This window comes from Pelobates fuscus, chromosome 3, assembly GCF_036172605.1.
Source record: "Pelobates fuscus isolate aPelFus1 chromosome 3, aPelFus1.pri, whole genome shotgun sequence".
In the NCBI taxonomy this organism is placed as follows: Eukaryota; Metazoa; Chordata; class Amphibia; order Anura; family Pelobatidae; genus Pelobates; species Pelobates fuscus.
In genome coordinates this window covers 372396980-372420224 of record NC_086319.1, presented here as the reverse complement: position 1 = coordinate 372420224, position 23245 = coordinate 372396980, and the positions used below count along the sequence as shown (strand labels likewise).

The 23245-nt window shown below is 39.7% G+C and overlaps 1 protein-coding gene across 1 annotated transcript in view; it reads left to right on the top strand.

Moving 5' to 3' along the window:
- The window catches only part of PSTPIP1 (proline-serine-threonine phosphatase interacting protein 1), an 87235-nt gene that overhangs the window by 51987 nt on the left and 12003 nt on the right, over positions 1–23245 (top strand). The window contains exons 2-8 of the mRNA XM_063445916.1: positions 8653–8753; positions 10025–10099; positions 11336–11370; positions 13190–13296; positions 15610–15672; positions 18838–18936; positions 20496–20541. Of these exons, the coding sequence (XP_063301986.1) occupies positions 8653–8753; positions 10025–10099; positions 11336–11370; positions 13190–13296; positions 15610–15672; positions 18838–18936; positions 20496–20541 (526 nt within the window). The remainder of the gene's footprint in view (positions 1–8652; positions 8754–10024; positions 10100–11335; positions 11371–13189; positions 13297–15609; positions 15673–18837; positions 18937–20495; positions 20542–23245) is intronic.

Below are 23245 nucleotides of genomic sequence, written 5' to 3'. Positions count from 1 at the left end.
GCCCCCGAGCCTCCGGCTCTGGTAAGTGACCCCTGTGAGTTATATGCTTAGTCCGATTAAGGAAATCACTGCAGGGCTTAGGGCCGCTAAATAAAGTTATAACGATACTACCCCGTACTAACTATGGGTCTCATATTATGGTGTTTCTTTGGGTGTTGGGCGTTGGGCGGGAGGAGGTGGGTGCCATGTAAGACATCGACTTGCCCTGCCCGGATAGGGGTAAAGCGGGCCCAGTGTGGTTCTCAGAGGTGAAGCCGCCCCCCCTGTGTAGTATACAAAACAGAACCCTCGGCCCCCCTCCCCCCTGTTGCTGGCTCTTGCTGCTACAGCATATCCCCTATTAATCTCTGGCACTATGCAATAGAGTACCATATGTAGCGCAGAATTAAGTTATATTACCCATTTTCAGATCTTGTTTGAAATAAGTCAATTCTCACAAGTCCCCTGGGTCATAATATCCAGGTTGTCTCGTCTTTAGGGTAGGCTACCCAAATAGAAGATGATTAGCAGCCTGTCAACCCTGTTACATGTCCGTCGCCGATCTGGAGGACTTGGAATGTCTGGTTTGCTTCCACTCCGGTTGTATCTCCATTGGTCGTTTGGATCTTTCGGGCTCGGTTGTCGTGATGTTGATGCCCCAGCTTCTTAGCATGCGGATCGCAGTGCCTACATCCGTCGCTGCGTGAGTTTTACCTTCTCTGGCTATAAGCAGCTTGATTGGGAAGCCCCAGCGGTATTGGATGTTTCTGTTTCTCAGCTCTGATGTTACTTCTTTAAAGGCTCTCCTGCGCTTCAGGGTTTCGGCGGAGAGGTCAGCGAACACTTGAATGGCTCTGTATTTTTCCGGCATGTCTTGTGGCGAGCGTTTGGATCGGAGAATCGCCTCTTTGACATGATAATAATGTAGCTTCGTGAGGACATCCCTAGCTGTAGATGCCGGTAGGTGTTGCGGTTTCGCCACCCTGTGGGTTCTGTCCAGGAGCAACATGCTGTGTGGGATATCAGGAGCTAGTGCTTGAAACAATCCCGTTAGGTAGGCCACAAGGTCTGCGGCTGGGACGTCTTCAGGTACTCCTCTTACCCGTAGGTTCTGGCGTCGGGATCTATCTTCCAAATCGATATTTTTTAGCTCCTGGTGCTCTAGCCGATCTTCCATTTCATCTAGTTTGGTTACTATGCTGTTGTGTGATTCAGCATAGTCAGCCATTTTGCTCTCCATGTGGGTTGTGCGGTTACCAAGGTCTAGGATGTCCCTCCTCAGGTCTGCAATAGCTGCTTGCACTGTGTTCTGGATTTTAACAGTTACAGCGTCCAGCATTTTCTGGAATTGATCTCCCTGAATTTGGATGGTGTCCTGTGGGGAGTGTGGCCTCGACATTTCTCTGTCGTCTCCACTGCCGTCGCCATCTTGCTGTAATGGGGCCGCGGGCTTTTGACTTGCCTGTTTCGCGGCGAAGAAGGAGTGTTTTTCCTTGGTCTCCGTCGCTTTCCTTGATCCTCTTTGTGCCATGCTGTAGGTACCGTACTCCTGCCGTGATTTTGGGCTGTTTAAATGCTTTTCACGCTGCTTTAGAAGCCGTTAGCCGGGGAGCTCCGTCTCTATGCGTCCATACAGCTCAAGCGCAGGCTCCGCCCCCCTCCGGTCTTCTTTTAATAAATAAAAACTGTATTAAAAAAAAAACATTCTGGGAATTGAGATCATATATCGATCTCCATGAACAAGAATCAGTCCAATCTTTCAATTTCAGCAATATGAGAAAATTCTTCTTAAAACAAATTAAAGAAACACTCCATGCACCCTAACCATTACAGCCCTCTGCAGTGATTGTGGCGCCAGATGTGCCCTGGAGCCCTCCCTGTGTAACATGTAAAAACTGTGTTAGAATGATTTGACAGCTTATACACGTTGAAAGCGAACTTGAAACATTAAATCACATTCGTACTAATATGACAACTCGGGTTAAAATCGGGAGATTTAAAGGGAAACTCCAGTGCCAGGAAAACAGATTGTTTTCCTGGCACTGCAGTTCCCCTCTCCCTCCCACCCCCCAATCCCTGGTTGCTGAAGGGGTGAAAACCCCTTCAGTAACTTACCTGAGGCAGCAACGATGTCCCTTGTCGCTGCTTCCTCCCCCGCTGCCGCTGCTCCTCTGCATTGCGTCGGTCGGTGGGTGAGACTGATCCCGCCCACTGGCCGGGGAGACCTAAAGCACATGCGCGGCAATGCGCTTCCCATAGGAAAGCATTAAAAATGCATTTCAATGCTTTCCTATGGGGAAATGAGCGACGCTGGAGGTCCTCACCCCACTGGTGATGACGAATGGCATATGGCGGTACATATATAAGCTTTTAGTTTAACCAGTTTAATAGGCTGTCAGTTGTACAAATACCCATATGCAGCCAAAATACAGGCTGTTTAGTTTGTTTTCCCACCTCAGGTAAGTACACTAGTAATTTAGATTACTGACCAGTATAAGTACCTGGGTTTCTGTTCTTTCAGTTCCTCCCACTTTCTTACATTTGGGCTTCCGTCTAACAAATAGGTCACATTTAGGAGGTTTTTGGTGAGCAGTTAAATATGTTTATACGTCTAATGATGCATTTAGCAAAAGAGTCCTGATAATGGATATACTCTCTGTATCAAGACTCCCTGAATATCACAGGATAAAGAAACAGAAAAGGCCAATACCCATGGTAAGAGAAAGCTTCCCTGGGTGACTGAAGTACATACCTGTATAGAACTTGTTTATTCTATCAAGGCTTGCTTTTACCTGTTACCTATTTTAGCAGGCTTCTTTCAGAACGTGGAAGGTAATATATTGTTTTGTAATATATTGTCTTCTAGCTTATCTAAATCGGCATTTGGGACCAAGATAGCCTCTCTGTATGAGTGGGTGTGAATACACAGCCTCAGTATATGTGACTGGTATTTTCCCTGTGTATGAGCTGGTGTGAAGCACATCGGGAGTAAATGTGTCCATTATATGCTCTATCTATGAGTTGGTGTGAAGATGTAGTCCCAGTATATGTTTCCACTATACGCTCTATGTGAGTTTAAACATACAAAATTAAGCCCTGCGCTCATACACCCACTACACCTGAGCAGCAGTAATGACTATAATACTCATTAGCCCCAAAACATAGAATAAAAAATAAAAATAAAAAAGTTACCTGCCCACTATCCAAAATCCCTATGTACATTTAAATAACTGGATGTTTTTACTTGGCATTGTTGAACCTTAATATATCTTGCCGATTGCAAGTGCACAGACTGAATGGTCCCCCCTCCCCCATATGAAATGCCTAATATCTTAGTAATTCTGTGAAATAGTTATTTAATTATGTGATCTCATGTAGAAACCACCTGATCTTACATAACCTAACAGAGATCTATCAACTTTAATATTGTAGAATGTTGATAGCCCCCCATGTTAAATACCTAATATTTCAGTAATTATGAGAGATCTAACCAAACAGCTAGCTGATCTAACAAATATCTACCAAAATAGCGAGCTTTTTGTCAAACAAATAATCGTTAATATTGCTTCTTTTATATTAGATCGAATACAAATAACAAGTAATTTAACCTGATCTAAAGATCGGCATACGTTTTTGTTAACTGTCTGTGGTCAGCTTAGTAGATGTTACTGATTGCAGGTGCACATCTTGGGATATTTATTGACTTCCATGGGCAGTTAAATCTCTGAGCCAATTACCTGGCTATTTTTATTGCTATAGTTTACCTTGTCAAGAAAAATTTTACATAGTTTTGAGAGTTTTGAAAGCAACCAGTTTGTTTCATCAAATCATAGCGTCTACGTCCTACTTCAACAACTACATTCGTATTCCTATCACTTTAATTTTCCTTTATACACCAAATCAACTTTTTACATTTTTTATTTTGGATTTTTCACGAGATGTTCGAATAGGAAAGACCCCTTCTCAAATGTTTGGCCTTAAATCTTTGAAGAGCTCCATAATGCAACAGAGCTCTAAATATCACCTAAATTGAAGGTGACTAGGGATTGCTTAAGGACCAAGCTTAATTTGTTTATTTTAAGGACCAAAGCAGTTTTTGCATTTTTGCTCTGTGTGTGTTCAACCGCAATTTCCATCTTTCTCACTTACTACACCAACACAAATTATAACTGTTTCTTTGATTTAAAAAAAAAAAAAGGGCTTTGTAAATGTAAATTTGTTATTTTTTATATTAAAAAAATACACATTAATGCAACAAAATAAAAAAACTTTTTTTTTCAGTTTTGTCGATAATAATACCTGCATGATTAGTGCAGCTTAAGAAAAGTAATTTAAAACAAATTAATGTATATGTCCTGATTTACAGAATACATAATATATCTAGGATATCAGTTTATTTTTGGCAATTACATGACACAAAATACAATGAGTAAAATAAGATTTCATTGTGAAGTGATTTTAGGATTTGATATGTTTGTCTTGTAAGTTTAATAGCCATTCCAGAAAACAAAATTATCACACAAAAGTATATATTTATATAAAGCAGACATCACAGGATATTTGGAGAGCTCCTCGTGAAACCGGGGTACTTCTCCTCACCACCACTACCCCCAAATTAAGTATCAAGTAATTATAGCTTAAAAACTGATAAACTTTATTGAAACAAAAAATATATAAACATCCCACACACACACATGAAAAAACACACACTATCACCCTAAAATAGCAAGGGTTAAAACATAAAACCTAAAGACTGCAGATCTAGCTAATAGGATATCCAGGCCTATTCCTTGTGTAACAACTTCTTGAACAGAAAAAGTGCAACTATTGTATAGTTGTATATGGCAACTGAACACAGTTGCAAGTACTAAAGAAACAGTTGCAGAGAAATGTACCAACTGCAACTGTTTCTTTAGTACTTGCAACTGTGTTCAGTTGCCATATACAACTATACAATAGTTGCACTTTTTCTGTTCAAGAAGTTGTTACACAAGGAATAGGCCTGGATATCCTATTAGCTAGATCTGCAGTCTTTAGGTTTTATGTTTTAACTGTGAGGCTGACAAGGCATTTGCCTTGGGTGGCACTTTCTGGAGGCAGCAAAAAAAGCCACCCCCCGTGGCCGGCTGCGGCTGCACTTTCCGGGTGGGCGGCGAGGGAGCACTGATCCTCCTGCTCAGCTCCCTCAGTGCACCGCAGTGATGCCGGAGACAGAAAATGACGCCACTCCGGCCACGGCATCACAAACCCGGTGCTCGAGGGAGCCGAGCAGGAGGATCAGTCCTCCCTCGTCAACTGCAGTGACCGGCCAGCAGCCCCACTGGACCGCAGGAAAAGCGAGAATCCACCCCAGCACTCCCAAAGGTAGGTTAGTGTGTGTGTGTGTGTGTCTGTTAGTGTGTCTGTGTGTCTGTTAGGGAGTGTGTTACTGTGTGTGTGTGTATGTGTCTGTTAGTGAATGTGTTAGTATGTGTGTGTCTGTTAGTGAGTGTGTTAGTGTGTGTGTATCTGGACAATCAGCGGGAGAGAGGCCAGGTATGTGTGTGGGCCGTGGCACACTGAAATGCAGCAGGAGCCATCTTTTTTTTAAAGATTCTTTATTTTTCATTTTTAAATATCATATGAACATTTGTTAATAACAACAATAACAGGGTACGACATTGAATTGTTTGCATGCAAATCTGGCATTTCGGTTTTGTTATCATGTTCTATACCGTCACTTGAGGACCGTGTTTTAGTAGGGGTCGTGGGTTCAACCTCATTGTTCGAGTTGTCCGTTTACGTGTCCTAATGGGGGGGTCGTGGTTGGGATGTGGCATCCCTGGTTGGGTAGCTGCAGGCGCCATCTTAGGCCCCACACACAAGTTTTTTTAACCCCTGCAGTAACATTCTGTGTATAAGACAACCCCTAATGTTAGACTACATTTTTTTTTTTAAGTTTTATACGTGGAAAAATACGTTACTTTATATAATAAAACTTCAAAAGCCCTTTTCTTAATTTTGATATTTCATTTGTTTAGTAGATAACTCCCTTATTTGTTATCCTTATGTGGGATTGCCATATTTAAGGATACCAAATTAGGGAGTGAACTACTAAACACAAACACATGTATATACATACACATAACCACAGATATACACACATACAATCACAGATATAAACAGTTACAGACATACATACACACACAATCACAGACCCACATACACATACAAACACAGAACTATACACACAATTACAAACATACATACACGCACGCACATACACAGACATAATAACAGTCATACACAAACAAAATCACATACACGCATAATTACTGGCATACAGACACAAAAATCACATTCATATACACACATATAGTAATTAAGAGGTCCACCCAGCCACCCTGATATGATATCCCAGCTGCCAGCTCACTGCAGGGTGTGTGAGGGAGCTGTGCAGAAAGAGCACAGTAAGTAATGGGCTCCCTGCCTCCTTCGATGCCCGGCAACATAAATGGCAACCAGGCCACAATACATTATTCAATGCTTTCCTATCGGGATTTCAGCGACGCTGGAGGTCCTCACATTGCGTGAGGACGTCCAGCGTCGTTTAAAACACTTTTCGTGTTCTAAGAAAACGGAAGTCTCTCTAGTGGCTGTCTGATAGATTGCCTCTAGAGGAGGACTTAACCCTGCAAGGTAATTATTGCAGTTTATAAAAACTGCAATAATTACACGTGCAGGGTTAAGGGTAGTGGGAGTTGGCACCCAGACCACTCCAATGGGCAGAAGTGGTCTGGGTGCCTGGAGTGTCCCTTTAATTTTGTAAGTTTTTTTTGCAATGTGTTCTACTTTCTAGTTATTGTGTAAAATGTAGTGACTATATAATCCTATTGACTTCTTTACCTGGTTGCAATATCATGATATCTTTTGGTATCCTTTGTTGAGTAATTTGATTGCGGAAGTCAGCGAGCGCTCATATTGCACACAGTCAGTCATTAGTTTCCTGATATTGCAATTTATATGCAAGTACAAATTAGGGAACAGCCACATGCAAAAATCACACAGTTTTAAATTTCACATGGCTACTTAAAATCACCTAACTAAGCAAACGAATATGGGGATATGGCCATATTGTGTGAAGCCCACCACTACGTCATAGTACTCCAACATCAGTGGGTCCTACATTAGAGATTAACATGCTAACTGCAATACTTACTGCTTAAACAGATTTAAGAGATTCTGCTCAATGTATGCTTTCTTGTGGTCCCCTCCAAAGGGGCACACATAGCGGATGGGTGGGTTGCTCAGCACAATAGGAATCTGGTCGGGATTCAGAAATTTTTTTTTTTTTAAATTGCAACTTATACAACCAGGAAACAAAGCCATTAAAGTATAGTCGCTAAACTTACAAAAAAAAGTTACAACAGGACATTTGAGAAAAACTACAAAACACAGAAATAAAATAAAAGCATTACTCCTAATAAACAGCTGATTAGCACAGTGGTAAGATCACTGATTTAGAACTGGGAAAAAAACAGAGTGTATAGGCGCTCGCTATAACGTGGTGAATCAGTGAGGGCTGCTGTATACAATACAAGTATTCCCAAAAACCTTGTATATTAGTGAAACAAAAAACATATAAAATATGGCGTATACTGCGCCCAAGGGTAATACGTACATACACCTCTGAGGGGAAGGTTGGTAAAATACCTCAAAATAAAAACAAAGGAAAATAATAGTGCAATACAGTTTGTAACAGTGCAAGTATTAGTGCTGGGTAACTTTAGGAAAATCACTCACATAGGGTAGAGCTATAAAAGAGCTCTACTTTGTTCAGCGTGGACGGTATAATCCCCGTCTAAGGATACAAGCTGGTACAGATGATTTTGATCCTCCAGATGAGAATATATAAAAAACAAGAGGGAGAGACACTCTGATAGTGTAGTAAGTACTGTAAATCCGGGATAGTTGAATAAAGGTATTGTACTTACAATTTGTAGAGCAAGACCTGCTCTAGTGATTACAGCATGGGTGGTACTATCCCCACCTAAGGATATGATGGAACCAGGTAGTCAGCTATCCTGCTGACTACCTGGTTCCATCATATCCTTAGGTGGGGATGTATTAAAGATTTATTAAAGAGGTTTGGACTTCTACTAATCTGAAATTCTCTTGTCAAAGCATGATAATTCCCAGTTTAGAGAATACAAAAATCGAGTTTAATTAAACATTCAGCATTGCTCGGTGTGCTATGCCAGACTGTGGATTTCCTTGCCATACAGAATAATGCCAGTGTTTGGGTTCCCCTTGGGAAACCTGCCCCCTGCTGTCTGCAGGAATACTGCATTTATTCTAACATACTGTACACAATATTCCGATATCCTTACCAAGCTTGATTAACGTTCAAACTCTCTGTTTCCATAATATCTCCGGGTTCTGTTGAGGAGTATATCTTTCAACTCTCTCCCCAGATCTGGGTATCACATTGGTATGTTTATGAAATAAATAACTTATTTCTATTCCTTTACCATGTGTTGCCAGTGACTGTACACTGTAGATGTTGCCGGTTGCCATCTTTCTTTGATGGAATGATGGACACTGTTGCACGTAAAGTGGAAACGCTACTGGATCCAATACACCATGGATATAACTACAGAACACTAATCTTCTTGTCTGTCGTTCTGTTCTCAGTGCACTGACCTTACCCTCAATACTGGATATGAAGTTATCCTGCAGAGGTTGCTGGATGGGAGGAAGATGTGTAAAGATATTGAAGATCTTCTGAAACAGAGGTGAGATAATTATACTGTCATACGATGTCCTTCAAGGTAGGGCTGCAAGCTGAGATTATTCGAAGATTTGAATATTCTACGTATTTTCCCATTTTTTGTATTCCAGACCCTTCTCCATCCATCTCACTCTTTCTTAACTCCAGCTTCTACATTCAGCTTACTTATTTATTTATTTTTACCTCCATCTACCCATCAGAACCACGACAGAAGTCCATCTGCTTTACAGTGCTCCTTCATGCTTATTCACTTTATATAGTATATTTTTTTTACAAACTTGAATACATTTTGATGGTCAGTCTCAGTTCTAATTCATATTGGAAATCAAACGGTTTGGAATTGTTTCAGAGATTGTGCCTTTAATACTGTATGTAAATGAAAAGGACACACCAGACTCCTAAAGCACTTTAGCTTGCTGAAAAGCTTTATATAACAAGAGTGTCCTCTTGTTAATTATCCCCTGGCTGTCAGTTAGACAACAGGTCCTGTTACTTCCTGGTTCGGTTAGCAAAGTGGAGCTAAACTCTAGAGGCAGCAATTGCTCAGAGCATCTACCTTGCAAAGGCGCTTCTCATTGAGCTGCATTGGAAAGTCTGTGATTGGACAGACACAGAAAGTCTGGGCGGGGTTAGAAGGGGAGGGCTTGCAAAGGTAGCAGACAAGAGATCTCCAGTGTCTGAAAACTGTTTTTGCATGTGCTCCAATAAAAGAAAATTCATAATTAAAGACATGCATGTTTTCTTTGTCGGTACACATACTAAATAGTGTTTTTTTTTGTTTTTGTTTATTTTGGCAGTGTACCTTTAACAAAATAAAAATAAAATCATTGTCTGCATACCTTAATGAAATATGATGCATTTGAAATATACAGTGCTTAACATAGACAGGTATATGCTCGGTATGTACATACATGGGTTTATTTGGCACTTTCATTAGTTATTTCCACATTTTAAGAGCCAACAGAAACTGGATTTTCACAGGAATTGAATGTGAAGTGTGTCGCCCTCTGCTGGCAAAAAATAACTTTTTCTGCAATTTTTCACATCGAGAGATCCAAAATTATATATCAATAAAGTTCTCTTTGGTTATTTCTACTATTTGTGAACAGAAATTCTGCTAGTATTCTGTGACAGAGAGTGCAAAAATTGTGTATGACTTAACTATAACTATAACTATTTTCATTATTGATATTACTACAGTTTCACAGTTTTTAATTAAACATTTTATGCCAATTTTGCTCTAACTTATTTTCTGTACCTTTCCTTTGTTACCAGAGCCCATGCAGAAGAGAAATACGGGAAGGAGTTAGTCCAAATTGCCAGGAAAGCTGGAGGCCAGACTGAGCTCAAGTAAGAGAAAATCCACATTTTGAAATAATGCAATCACACAAATAAATGTAAGAGTTTTCACTGGCTTGTTTCTCGCACTTGAATCGTGCAAATAGTTTTATGGAGGATCCAACATTCCATAGAGCACACAGAAGAATATAACAGTGATGCAGTATGGACCACCAAGGGTTGAAGACAGAACCGAAAGATGGCACCATCTACGGGGGAAAGCTTTGGGTAGGTATATCTCCATTTAGCTTCTCCACAAGACAACCACAGACCAAATGAACTTGTGACCTCCGGGGTTCTTTGCAAAATATGCAAATGCCCTTGAATGTGTTTGAGTCGCTTTAATGTATGTATCACTGCTTTTTTGGTTTTGTTAACCAATGGATAACTTGAAAACGAGAGAAATCTCAATGTATCGTACCTGGTAAAATATTTTATAAATATATAATGGTTTATTCACTGAGCACGGAGCTGAATTCGATTTGCAAAATTTAGACTATAGCTGAGTTGGAGAATTTTTTTCAAAATCATCCATTTTAGACTACATTTTGCAAATCAATTTTAAGTTCACTACAATTTGGTATTTCATTTATAAACCCGATAATGTTCTCAATGTCATGGTGAACCGGCTGAAATCACAAGGTGACCCAGCTCAATAGTCTCTTCTCCTGTTCATTATTCTGAAATGTGACTTGTGTTTTATTACAGATACATTATGTATTGTTAATGGTGAAATAGCACAACTGGTCAAGGTACCGGCAATAAAATTGAATCAAGCCTTGGGTTCAATTTCTGGCAAGATCATCTCAGGCCTTCATCCTTAAGATACCAATAAAATGAGTACCATTGAGCAACATAATAATACAATATACACACACCCACATATAAGTGACAAAATAACAATGTTTCATCCACATATTTCATGAATGATGCCAAATGACCAGGGCTCCAATGATGACAGACCGTCTACGTGACATCCACAAACTCAGGTCTGTTTTGGAGCACTGAAAATCTGGACCTTGTTACCTTTGATATGAAGCCAATTATGGGTTTTTTTCTTGCAGTAGATCTGGTTAGAACAAGTTTCAGATAATTTAAAGCAATTTCATGAAGGAAAAAAACAAGACACTAAATATTTATAATGTATGGTGGATAAATATTGATGGCTTATACTTGACCATTGTAAACTTAACCTGGTGTGATGGCAACTGTAATTCTATAACCATAATCTGTGTTTGTTAATTTCAGTAAACTGCGAGAGTCCTTTGATACATTAAAACAACGTAAGTAGCACCTTTCTGCTTTTAGATTACTCTTATTAAGCTCTGTTAATATTGTAAACTTGTTAGTTTCTGGACTCATTCCATTTGTAGACTGACATTCCATGCCGTGCATTAAAGATACATTGTATAGTTGAATGGATAGTTGCAAAAAACAGGTGTGAGGAAGGCTGAACTTGATGGACGCAAGTCTCTTTTCAGCTATCTAACTATGTAACTATGTAATAATTAGGCATGGGACAAGGGGGTCTTGCTGTGTAGATCAGTCATTGGTGATCATATTTTGTATTGTTTAAAGGGCTTAAAACAAGCAAACAAAATAATTAGATGTGTGCATCTCATCAGAGCAAGAATTACCATAAGGCAGTGCTAGGCAGCTCCCCAGGGATTAGATGGGGGTCCCAGAACCATATATTTTGTTGGCCCCATTAACTATCCCTACATGAAGAATTACACAGGGAGCCAAACTGGTAATCTACATACGGCCTGTGGGGTCTTGATACTTGTCTGAGCTTATTGTGCAGTGATTTGAAGTACTGTGTTCTTTATGCTTCTTATATTGTCAATTTTGGAGGAATGTAGACTTAATGAAGACATAGTAAGGATAGGGAGACTTCACCGTGAAAACCATTCAGCTGAAGTTGGAGTCTCTCTCTGGAGCTCTCCTTCCAAGCAGGTATCGTCCCCTCTGCCTGCAATGTGATAACTCCTATCTTAACAAAGACACTTGCGGCTTTCAAGCCTAGCTCTCTTTGTAACTTGTCCCGTGCTAAAGGGATTCATGTAGCCAGCCAATAGGTCTTAAGACTGTTGTTGGGATCCTTAAAAATCCATACAGGGCACACAGTTCCAAAATGAACTAACATAACATTCTTTATTTATTTATTAATTATTTTTGAACAAGGACTAGTCTTTGGGGAGTAGTCCTTAAACATGTGGTGACAACCATAAAAAATACAAATATATAGAACTTTGAGGAACAGGCAATTATAATTAATACATGAACTATATAATGCAAGTAACACACTAAACAGCAATAACATATACATTTAACTACTTATGTCGTTGCCTTCATCTGCTTACCAGTATTTTGCAAATGTACACACTTCTAATCAATCAGAAGAGGGCGCTGCAGAGTTATAAAGTACCCATGTAACGTTTGTTGGTTCTTCACATTTAATATATGATATGATATACCGGTATCAGTACCTGTTCTCTACAGGAACAGTATAACCATAGATATCACTACAGCCCCCAGTAAAGAAAGAAGAGTTACTGGGGAGATTTAAGAAGAGTTCACAGGAGCTTGTAGGAAATTCACTTTGGAAGTGGTGTATGAGTGATTAGATGAGAATTTAAAATATGTGATTACAATGGCTGCTAAATTACAGTTTATAGAAAATAGTTTTATCAGCGGTTAAAGAGATATAATCATTGCTTATAGAAAAAGTTAGTACAGGAATATTTACACTGGGGACCGGGATGTGGTTATAGGAGTAGATACCATCAAGAGGTTATTCACTGAAGTGTGAATTGTCCGAAAATGAAACATGAATTCAAAGATAACTTAACATTTTAAGATAATATAGCTGAAATTGTAAAATAGCAAATTTGGAGATTTTCTTTTTCCAATTTACCTATATAAAATTAGAATTTTTTCTTTGAATTCGTGAGAATTCACATTTTAGTGAATAACCCTGCATTAGCAATGGGTTATATAGGAAAGAAATCTACACATCCAATAATTTAAACTCATATCGTAGATTGTATGTATTTTATTACATGTGGCATTTTTTTTACATTTACCTGTATATTGTCATAGAAATTGAGAATATAGGAAACTCACACATCCAGCTGGCAGCGACGCTACGGGAGGAGCTACGGAGCTTGGAGGATTTCAGAGAACGACAAAAGGAGCTAAGGAAGAAGGTGGTACATCTAACTCATGTTTACTGAGCTGAAGCATCCACTGGGGATGAGTATAGCGTAACAAGAATTTCTGTATGGATAGCAAGGAGTTGAGTTGGTTGCAAAATTGACCATTTGCTTGTACTTGCCCCCCAAGCCTGCCCTCACTTGTGCATTTATATATATATATATATATATATATATTCTATATTGGGTTCAAAATCTCCACTAGCCCACTACCCATTGGCGAGTAGAAATTAAACTGGAGCAAGTGAAAATTCAACAATTGTAAGTGTGCCATGGATCCCCCACTGTGTGTGAAGATCCTTGGTGCTATTTAAAAACAGAAACGTTGGCTACATGAATGATGTCTGCAGGTATCAAAAGTGGCATTAAAGAGCAAAAAGTTGGGCACTGGCATTTTAGAGCCCTGTAAAACCTGTCAATCAACCATCATGCACATCCAAATAAGGCACTGTGTAGGTTTTTCAGTATTTCAAATACAAACCTCCCTGCGTACCTTCCCATTTTATAAAGTGGAAAAAATTAGTTATCATAATTAAGTTCCTCTCTGTCACTCATAAATGTAGATGTACAGGTATACTTGAAAAGGTGAAAAATGTATAATCACAAGAAAGTTGATTACAAATTGGTTAATTAATAGACATGTGCACCAGTGACATTTTTATTTCGTGAAAATGAATTCGTACTAAATACAAACTTCATTCGTCCATTCCAAATTTTGTCCATAAAACATTAGTTTTAAGGAGGAAATTCGGTAAAAAATAATTTGTTTTCGCCCATTAGGATGAAAATAACACTGCCCGTGTGCAAAAAAAAAAAAAAAAGCAAGGAGCAAGCTAGCAGCAGTACCAGCTCCCTCCTTGTAATAAATATTAACAATTCCTACCTCTCCTCCCCCCCCTCATTAAAACCCATATTAATAAAAGGGAGGTTAAATCCTCCCCCATACTCTCCCCTGCTATTGCTGCCCAGTCGCTAGTGCAATAAGGGGGGATCTGGTACCAGCAGTTAAGTCTCCTGATGCAGGGAGAGCTCGTAATAGCATTAGCCACCAGTGTGGAGAGATTTAACCCGTGCAGGGCTGCAGGGAGACTTCTACACGCACGGGTTGTCTCCTGCTGCAGGGAGATCCAGGTTTTTTTGTTTCTCCTCAGTGCTGTCGGGGTTAATTCTCCTGCAGCACGGAGTCTATTAACCCCTTAAGGACAGACGACGGATATATTCCGTCATGATTCCCTTTTATTCCAGAAGGTGTGTCATTAAGGGGTTAAAAGAAAGAACTGAAACAAAAAGTTAATGCATTCGGCATTTGACCTTTCGTTTCGTATATAATTCGAATGAAGGACTTTCGTTTATGTTATAGTAAACAAATACGAAAAAGTCCAAAACTTCAGACAAAATCATTTTTGTCTGATAACGAATGCACATGTCTATTAATTAAATCAAAAGTCACCCAGCTAATACCTTAGAATGTTCAATGTTCAGCCCCGTTATACATAGACCTGTGCATATTGGCTAGCTTAGTTTAAGGGGACACTATAGCCACCCAGACCACTTCAGCTCAATGAAGTGGTCTGGGTGCCAGGTCCCTCAGGTTTTAACCCTTCAGATGCAAACATAGCAGTTTCAGAGAAACTGCTGTGTTTACATTTGGGGTTAATCCAACCTCTAGTGGCTGTCTTCTAGACAGCCACTAGAGGCTCATCTGCGATGCTGGAGGCACATTTGAGAAATGCTTTCCTATGGACACTTTGAATGCGAGCGAGGCACTTGCCGCGCATGCGCATTCGGCTCCGCTGACATCGTCAGGGGAGGAGAAGTCCGGTGCTGGATTAAGGTAAGCTGCTGAAGGGGTTAACCCCATTCAGCGCCGCGGGAGGGGGACCCTAGGGGTGGGGGCACCCTCAGGGCACTATAGTGTCAGGAAAACTGCTTTGTTTTCCTGACACTATAGTGATCCTTTAACAAAACCTAATTTTGAAAATAGCCCACTTCTTCAGCAGAAGTCCTAATAGTCCTATCCTTGACTCCAGATTAAAAAAAAAAAAAATACTGTTAATCATCCTAAAGTTACTTTAACGGGCAAAGACAAAGTGGACTGGAGTAAGGCCATATGTATGTATAAAAGCTATTAACACCTAGTTAATTAGGATTTGAATGGAGGTACAACTCATATAGTCCTTCGCACACTTTCTATATGTAAGATGTGTATTAGCATTAGTCAGGGTTAGAATAAGATACAAATGGCACACATGTTAAACAGTATTTATTATACATGTTTTCTGACAATTAGTGTGTTTTGACCCACAGTATGAGACTGCCATGGATCGTCTGCAAAAGAACAAAGTATCCCTGTACAAGAAGACAATGGATGTAAGCTAACGTTCAATAAACAGAGGCAATATCTTGCATTATCTTTACTTTCCTATTCTTATCTGGAAAGATTATAAAGATTTAAAAAAACAAAAAGCAGATCGTATTTTTGGCATATTACATATTTTGGCATATTACAGCTACGTCATAAAGGGGCATTCTGAGCACCATCACCACTACAGGTGATTGTACTGGTTATGGTGGCCTAAGACTATGGGTGGCAGACCTCAGTATTTTGTCAAACCATTTTGGAGCAGTTTGGCAAAATCTGTGACTCTTACGTGCATCCATACACCTTCCCGCTACAACCACACTGATAATGCAAAAACTACACTTCTACATTATCATGGGCATCAATTACAGGTGGCTCTGGGTGTTGGTTCAGTGAAATTCCATCACAGACTTTTTCATGAAAAAGTACAAAACTGACAGTGCTGCTTTAAGGCGGTACTGTCACGTAGTACTTACTTCTTTGTAATCGCTTCCTATTTCCCACACTGTCCTTCATTTTATTAAATTTCTTCTTCTATTTCATTTCAAAAATATAAGACAAACTATGGACTATTTTGTCTTATGTATTTTTCCTCCACCTGACTCTTCTTGACACTGGGCAGAGCTACCACCGTCAAGAAATGTCAATGTCGTGGGATCCTCCATTAGACCTCAATGCTGTAATCTCATGCATGCGCAAGAGTACAGCATTGACACTCATAAGAAGAGACACAACAATAAAGGATGCCAGCGCCGGCGAGGGACAGGTTCGGGTAAGTAGAACTCACACACTATAGCTGTTAAAAGATGAGGATTGTTTGAGATATTGGAATATTTTCACTAAATTGTACTTAAAAAAAATGATGACTCCCATCATCATTACCGCTATAGCTGGTTATAGTAATTATGATGGTTGGAGTAATCCTTTAACGGAGGAATTGTACATTTTACACCACAACAACTAATTGAAAAATCTTCCCAATGTAGTTATTTTTATCTAATATTGGACAAAAATATATTTACAGAAGCATCCTTTGCTGTGTTTGGGTATGGCTGCATGTACCTAGGATATAATAACAGGGATAGTGGCTATACAGAGGTCTTGGTTTACGAATTGCATTTGGTCACAATCACAGGTTAGGACTACCTACCCATCATACTACCTACCCAGTGTGTTGTTGAAAAGCTAAAGCATGTAATCTGAATGTGTATTCATAGCAGCAGACCAGCAGGGGGAGCTATAACCACACTATAGTTATAAATATAGATACTTTTTGACTGCCTTATTTTTATCACAATGAATGTCAAACAATTGTGGGACAACTTAGTGTGGTGAGGTATAATGCCAATGTGAGGACCTCTGCCGCAGGTAGGGTCCTGGTTGGAATATATTTTTTTTCTTGTGGCAGATATGAGTTAGCTCTTGTGAAAGAATCATGGATCCACAGTTTTTCCCCAAAAAAACAATGTAGTCATGATATTATTTGAGTTGCCATATTAGTTCGGTAATGTAGATGCAAAATGAGGAAGTTTTGTCAGCTTACCTTTTTTTTATCAGACTAACAGAAATTTGTAGTAATAAAAAAGGTATTCTAAGAAACTGCAATACTTCATTATTTTGCATCTCCAATACCAATGAACTCTCATAAAAATACTAACATAACATTTCTCCAAATATATATAGCACAACGCTTTCAGCTCCAGTCTTTTCTGTAGACCCAGTAGAGATTAAATTAAGACACGATCATAATGAAGTATCTTCCTCTTGATGTTTTCTATACATATTGCAATACCATTGGCATGATAAGCTAAAGTGTAAAGTGGTCTCCAAAAAAGCTTAATATAGGAACTGCAAAAAAATAAATAAAAATGCAGAAGTCTCTTTTTTTATATTTTGACTCTTCGGTCTCCCTGGTTGTGCTTCCCAGTGGCAAAGTTTACATGTGTGAATATATAAATAATGTTGTCATTGCTCCTCTTTTGTAGCAGCAACTCATCAACATAACTCTCGTACTCAGGGCCGGATTAAGAGCCCACTGGGCCGGGTGCTGACAATTATGATGGGCCTAATTACAGAATCTTATCGACAGAAAACACTAAAAGTCATACCTCCCAAGCGTCATGTATCTGGCGGAGATGGCGCTGGAGGGAAACTCACAGGATATAGCTATAAGAAAACACATACCCTTTGCTAATCTCTCAATTTAATCTTTCAAGTGAATCCATACCCCCTAAAAGCCGAATGTCGGTTGGTGGGTAAAAGGGTAGGCCACTGACTCAAGTCACGCAACCAGAACCGCCCAAATGGGTGAACATGCCCAAAAAGGGGGCGTCTGCCCCAAAGAATTAGATGATCAGCCTGGTGCAAATCCATGATAGGCTGCCTGCCAATCATGCATGCTGGCCAATAAAGGGCAAACTATGCAGCCACCACCCTGAGCTTGGCATAAATGTGTCTAATGATGCGCTCGTTCCACGATTTCTAATGACTGTCCCCTAGCACTCACTTGCCCACTCCTCTCCTAACCTTTTTACTAGCAGGCAGAAGCTCCTGTTATACAGTCTGGGACAGAGGGTAGGTGTATGTAGTGAGTGTAGAAGAAAGGGAACATGTCACAGTGTTAGAGAGACTGAATCAGCAAGAGCATTTGCATAGTGCGCAAAGTCAGCTTCCCTTTAAATAATTTCATTGTCAGCCAGCCCACACCAGTTTTGTTCCCCTACATCCCTCTTAAAGGGACACTATAGTCACCTGAACAACTTTAGCTTAATGAAGCAGTTTTGGTGTATAGAACATGCCCCTGCAGCCTCACTGCTCAATCCTCTACCATTTAGAAGTTAAATCCCTTTGTTTATGAACCCTAGTCACACCTCCCTGCATGTGACTTGCACAGCCTTCCATAAACACTTCCTGTAAAGAGAGCCCTATTTAGGCTTTCTTTATTGCAAGTTATGTTTAATTACTTTATTAAGCTAAAGTAATTTAGGTGACTATAGTGTTCCTTTAAGTTTCCAGACGTAAGTAAGAGCCCCTATGTTAATCCAGCCCTGCTCATCCTCAGCAGAGGAGGGAGCAGTCTGAACACCCCAAAACATTTTTACTGTATTTTTAAACCCTGCATTTTATAAAATCCTTAAAACTGACTCCTGCTGTTCATCTCCCGTCTTGTTTAGTCCAAGAAGAGTTATGAGCTGAAATGCAAAGAATCTGAAGAAGCTGAACAAAACTATGAGCGATTGGCGCCAATCGGAAATCCAAAGCAAGTTGAAAAAGTAAGAAATCAAATTGTGATCAGACATCCAATATTTAAAAAGGGATGGGTGTGGGTGTAATATAAAAGATAATGAAGGATACATTAGGGAAATAATGGGATCTGGAGCGTCTACAGATATTTGTAAAGTAGTGTTATATTATCATATACAAAAACACTGCAATCTTTTTAAATGATTGGCCAGAATATTGCTCACAGCAGGAAGTTAGTAGATTGGTCCTTCAGAAGGTTAGACATTTCATGAAGGACAAATGACCTTCTGAAGGACAAATGTCCTTTCCTGAGTTAAAGAGACTGACATACATCAATGGGCCATACAGGCATTAAAGAGACACAGACCTGCCAACAGGACACCAACTCTTCAATCAGGACAGAAAGGATGTTGGGTTTTCCCTTGAACAAATTATGTGGCGGTTGGTAATGTTAAAAGATGATGGAGTCCTAAACTCTACCTCCTCAAATTTCACTCATCCCCTCATCCTTAGACTCTGGCCTCTTAAAGCTATCAGGATTATTCACTAAAGTGAGAATTGTCAGGAATTCAAACTAAATTTAGAATTTCAGGCCAAAGAAGCAGAACTAGGTGCACAGCTGACTCAAATAATGTGTCCAGTTCCCCTGTTTTATTTTGAATTCCTAACAATTCTCACTTTGGTGAATAACTCTGCACGCTCTCCTCCCCAGATCCAATTAGAGGTCATGACGTGTCTACACTGTAAACCTATAGATACACATACTGGGGAAACAACAAGCACTTTAAAGATGTTATCTCCCTTTGATACTGTTACTTAGTGGTAATCCTAACACACAGGACAACACGCAGGCTGATGCAATGCCGATGGGAAACATCAGATTCTGTTAGAGCAGAGTAATCACGTCTAAGGTGTGTATACCCAGAAAATAGGGCATTTTGTAAAGATGTCTTAAAATCATCACATGATTAGTTGCTCGCCCTCTCTTCTAAATATCTCCAGGGGGAGAAAATCTGCAGAACTAATCATGACAGACACAATATTTTATTATTCTAACACAATTTTTTTCATTAGGCCTTACCATGAAAACAATAAAAATACACGCACCATACCACACTTATTACAAAACAGAATGTCTGGACACACACTCACACTATTGTATAAGCTAAGTTTTTTTTATTATGCCACGTAATACATTACCTTAGCTCATATAATAATGTGATATGAGCGTGTGTCCAGACATTCTATTTTACAATACGTGGGGTATGGTGCGTGTATTTTATCTATAGTGTCGGCTATGCGCGCTGTGTATGAATGGGCAGGGTGGGTGTTCATGCATGTGGATTGCTTGATCTCATTTCCCATCAGCCTGTCCTATCTGTGGCTAATTCTTTCAATCCACTCTGCATCCTGACCACTTTCCTTTTAGCTGTTCACTTGCTTCTGTGTATTACCATTGAGAGTCAGATAACCAGTTACATGCACACCGTAATCCAAACATTCGTCATGATTTGCGTTTTATGTATATATAAAACAAACTCAAAAAAAATAAAACAAAATAAAAAAATATATATATTTTCACTTTCAGAGTCAGAATAAAATGAAGCAGTGTAAGGACACAGCTAGTGAAGCAGGTATGTATTCTGTTACGTTATATACTAAATGTCACTCCACAAATGGATAAATAGATCACAGACAGGATGTAGTATGTCACATCTTGCTACAGTCCATCAAAGGGTTATATGAACCATGTTTAAAGTGAGACCTCACTTGGAGCATTGTACGCAGTACTGGAGACCGTATCTCCAGAAGGATATTGATACCTTAGAGAGAGTTCAGAGAAGGGCTACTAAACTGGTTCATGGATTGCAGGATAAAACTTACCAGGAAAGGTTAAAGGATCTTAACATGTATAGCTTGGAGGAAAGACGAGACAGGGGGGATATGATAGAAACATTTAAATACATAAAGGGAATCAACACAGTAAAGGAGGAGACTATATTTAAAAGAAGAAGCTACCACAGAAAGAGCACATAGTTTTAAATTAGAGGGGCTAAGGTTTAAAAATAATATCAGGAAGTATTACTTTACAGAGAGGGTAGTGGGCGCACAGAATAGCCTTCCAGCTGAAGTGGTAGAGGTTAACAGCGAGGGAGTTTAAGCATGCGTGGGATAGGCATAAGCTATCCTAGACTTAAGATAATCCAGGGTTTAATGAAAGTATTTTGAAAATTGGGCAGACTAGATGGGCCGAATTGTTTGGGTGACTATAGGAGTTTGTTCACTTTAGGAGTTTGTTCACTTTGTTTATGCAGCCCTAGTCACACCTCTCTGCATGTGCCTTACACAGCCTTCCTAAACACTTTCGGTAAAGAGTCCTCTAATGTTTACATTTCCTTTATTACAAATTCTGTTTCATTCAGAATGTATTATATAGAGCTCTGCTAACAGCTTGCTAGACCCTACAGGAACTTCCAGTATGTAATTAATATTCAATTTATAGAGCAGGAGATAAAAACTTTTAAAGTAAATAAACATCTGATTGAAAATGAAACCATTTTTTTTTCATGCAGGTTGTGTGAATCACAGCCAGGGGATGATCTATACACAAAAACTGCTTAATTAAGCTAGAGTGTTTTTTTTTTTTTTCAATTTGTATTTTATTGATGTTTCCGCACACATACAAGAGTAATAAAAAATATAACATTATTGTAACAAAGTCATTTGTGAGGCAATACGCATCCTATGACAATTGTGAACCCAACTAGTTGATAAGACACGTAATACAAGAGAGTTCTAAAACGTCAATTATCATGAACTAGTGTTAGCTACTTCTGGTTAGGATTTAACCTGACAGTAAGATGTAAGTAGATAATAAAGGAAATAAAGCAGAAAACATAGGAGGGCTCTCGCTCTATAACAATCTAAGGTCACAGAAAGAAAAAAATGCAACCCTTGAAATATGTATGCAAATGCTGAAGCCAGCTTGTATCACCTCAAATTTCAGTGGTTAAGGTTTGTCCTGTAAGTAGGGGTACTTGTGCCTAAGGTATTGTGGGTTAGAGTCTCGTCCTTATGGACCCCCGCTGGGTCTTCGGTTGGTAAGTTATGACTCTGAAGGAAAGTCACCTGATCCCCCAGGGAGGACAATGTGTTATTTTGTTATCGCCCTGCTGGACCACTAGTGAGTCATGCACCCCTCATCGATACTTAATTGTGGCATCCCGTAGCCATCTTGCAATAGGTGTCAGCTGCCTCTTTGTTGCTAGCACTGTGAATGGAAGGTCTCTGTCTCTCTCTCTATATATATATATATAGTCATGGTGCAGTCCTCAAAGTGAACATGTCCAAGCTCTCTAGAGCAGGACATTGCAGTGGACCGAACCGCGATATTTGTATTTTTCCTCCTATGTCGAGATTCCAAAACCGTCACTGTGCAGGTGAGTCTCTGGACCTGTTGAGCGAGGTTTTGTCTTGGGTGTTTTTCAGCCATTGTTCTCTGGATTCCATTCTGTAATTCTTTGGTGTAGGGTCCCCAGCTCTGTTTGTGTTTCTAATAGGTCTTCTTTCCACACCTTTTGCATATCCAGGGGTTTCTTAAAATCTCTCTTTGTCGCTGGCGATGAGTCTTAATCAGAATCCGACTCACTGTAGGGATCACCTGTTGGGGGCGAGGAGGGATTCCTCCGAGGCCTCCCCCTCGCTCTGTTCCGCAGGCACCATCCTATAGGGAGCCCACAGGGTAGGCCTCTCACATGATAGTTGAATATTGGGCATTCTTTGAGCCTCTAGGTAGCGACATTTTTAGTTTTTTTGCCATATAGTGTCAGCAGGGTGGGTGATGCAAGAAATAAGGCTTGTTGGAGGTATTTAGGGAGTTTTGCCAGCTGTCTTCTTGGCTCTGGAATAGAGCTCCACGGATGCACATCTTTATTGCGGCTCAGTCAGTCACGCCAGCTCAACCTAAAGTTGTTTTGGTCGGTATAGTGTCCCTTTAAGTCAATGGCTCTTACACTTACGTGACATATGACTACTTAGATTTATTACCTATAATGGTCTCTATAAGAATCTTGCCCCAAATGATAACATGTTCTTAGTGGCTAAGTATTGACCCGTGGTGACCCCTTTTCTTTAGCTCTTTTCCTGCTTAGACTTACTCCTAGCTGTAACGATAAAAAAGAGAAGAAAATCAAAACAACTGGGGCAGGAATCAGCAATCACGGCTGGCCAGGGTTCATGTTGTGGGAGGCCCCTTTAAGATACCCATTTTAATGTTTATAAACCGTGCAGTGAGGGAGATTCCCTGCTCACGTTTGTTTAATCTAAGTGTTTCACATT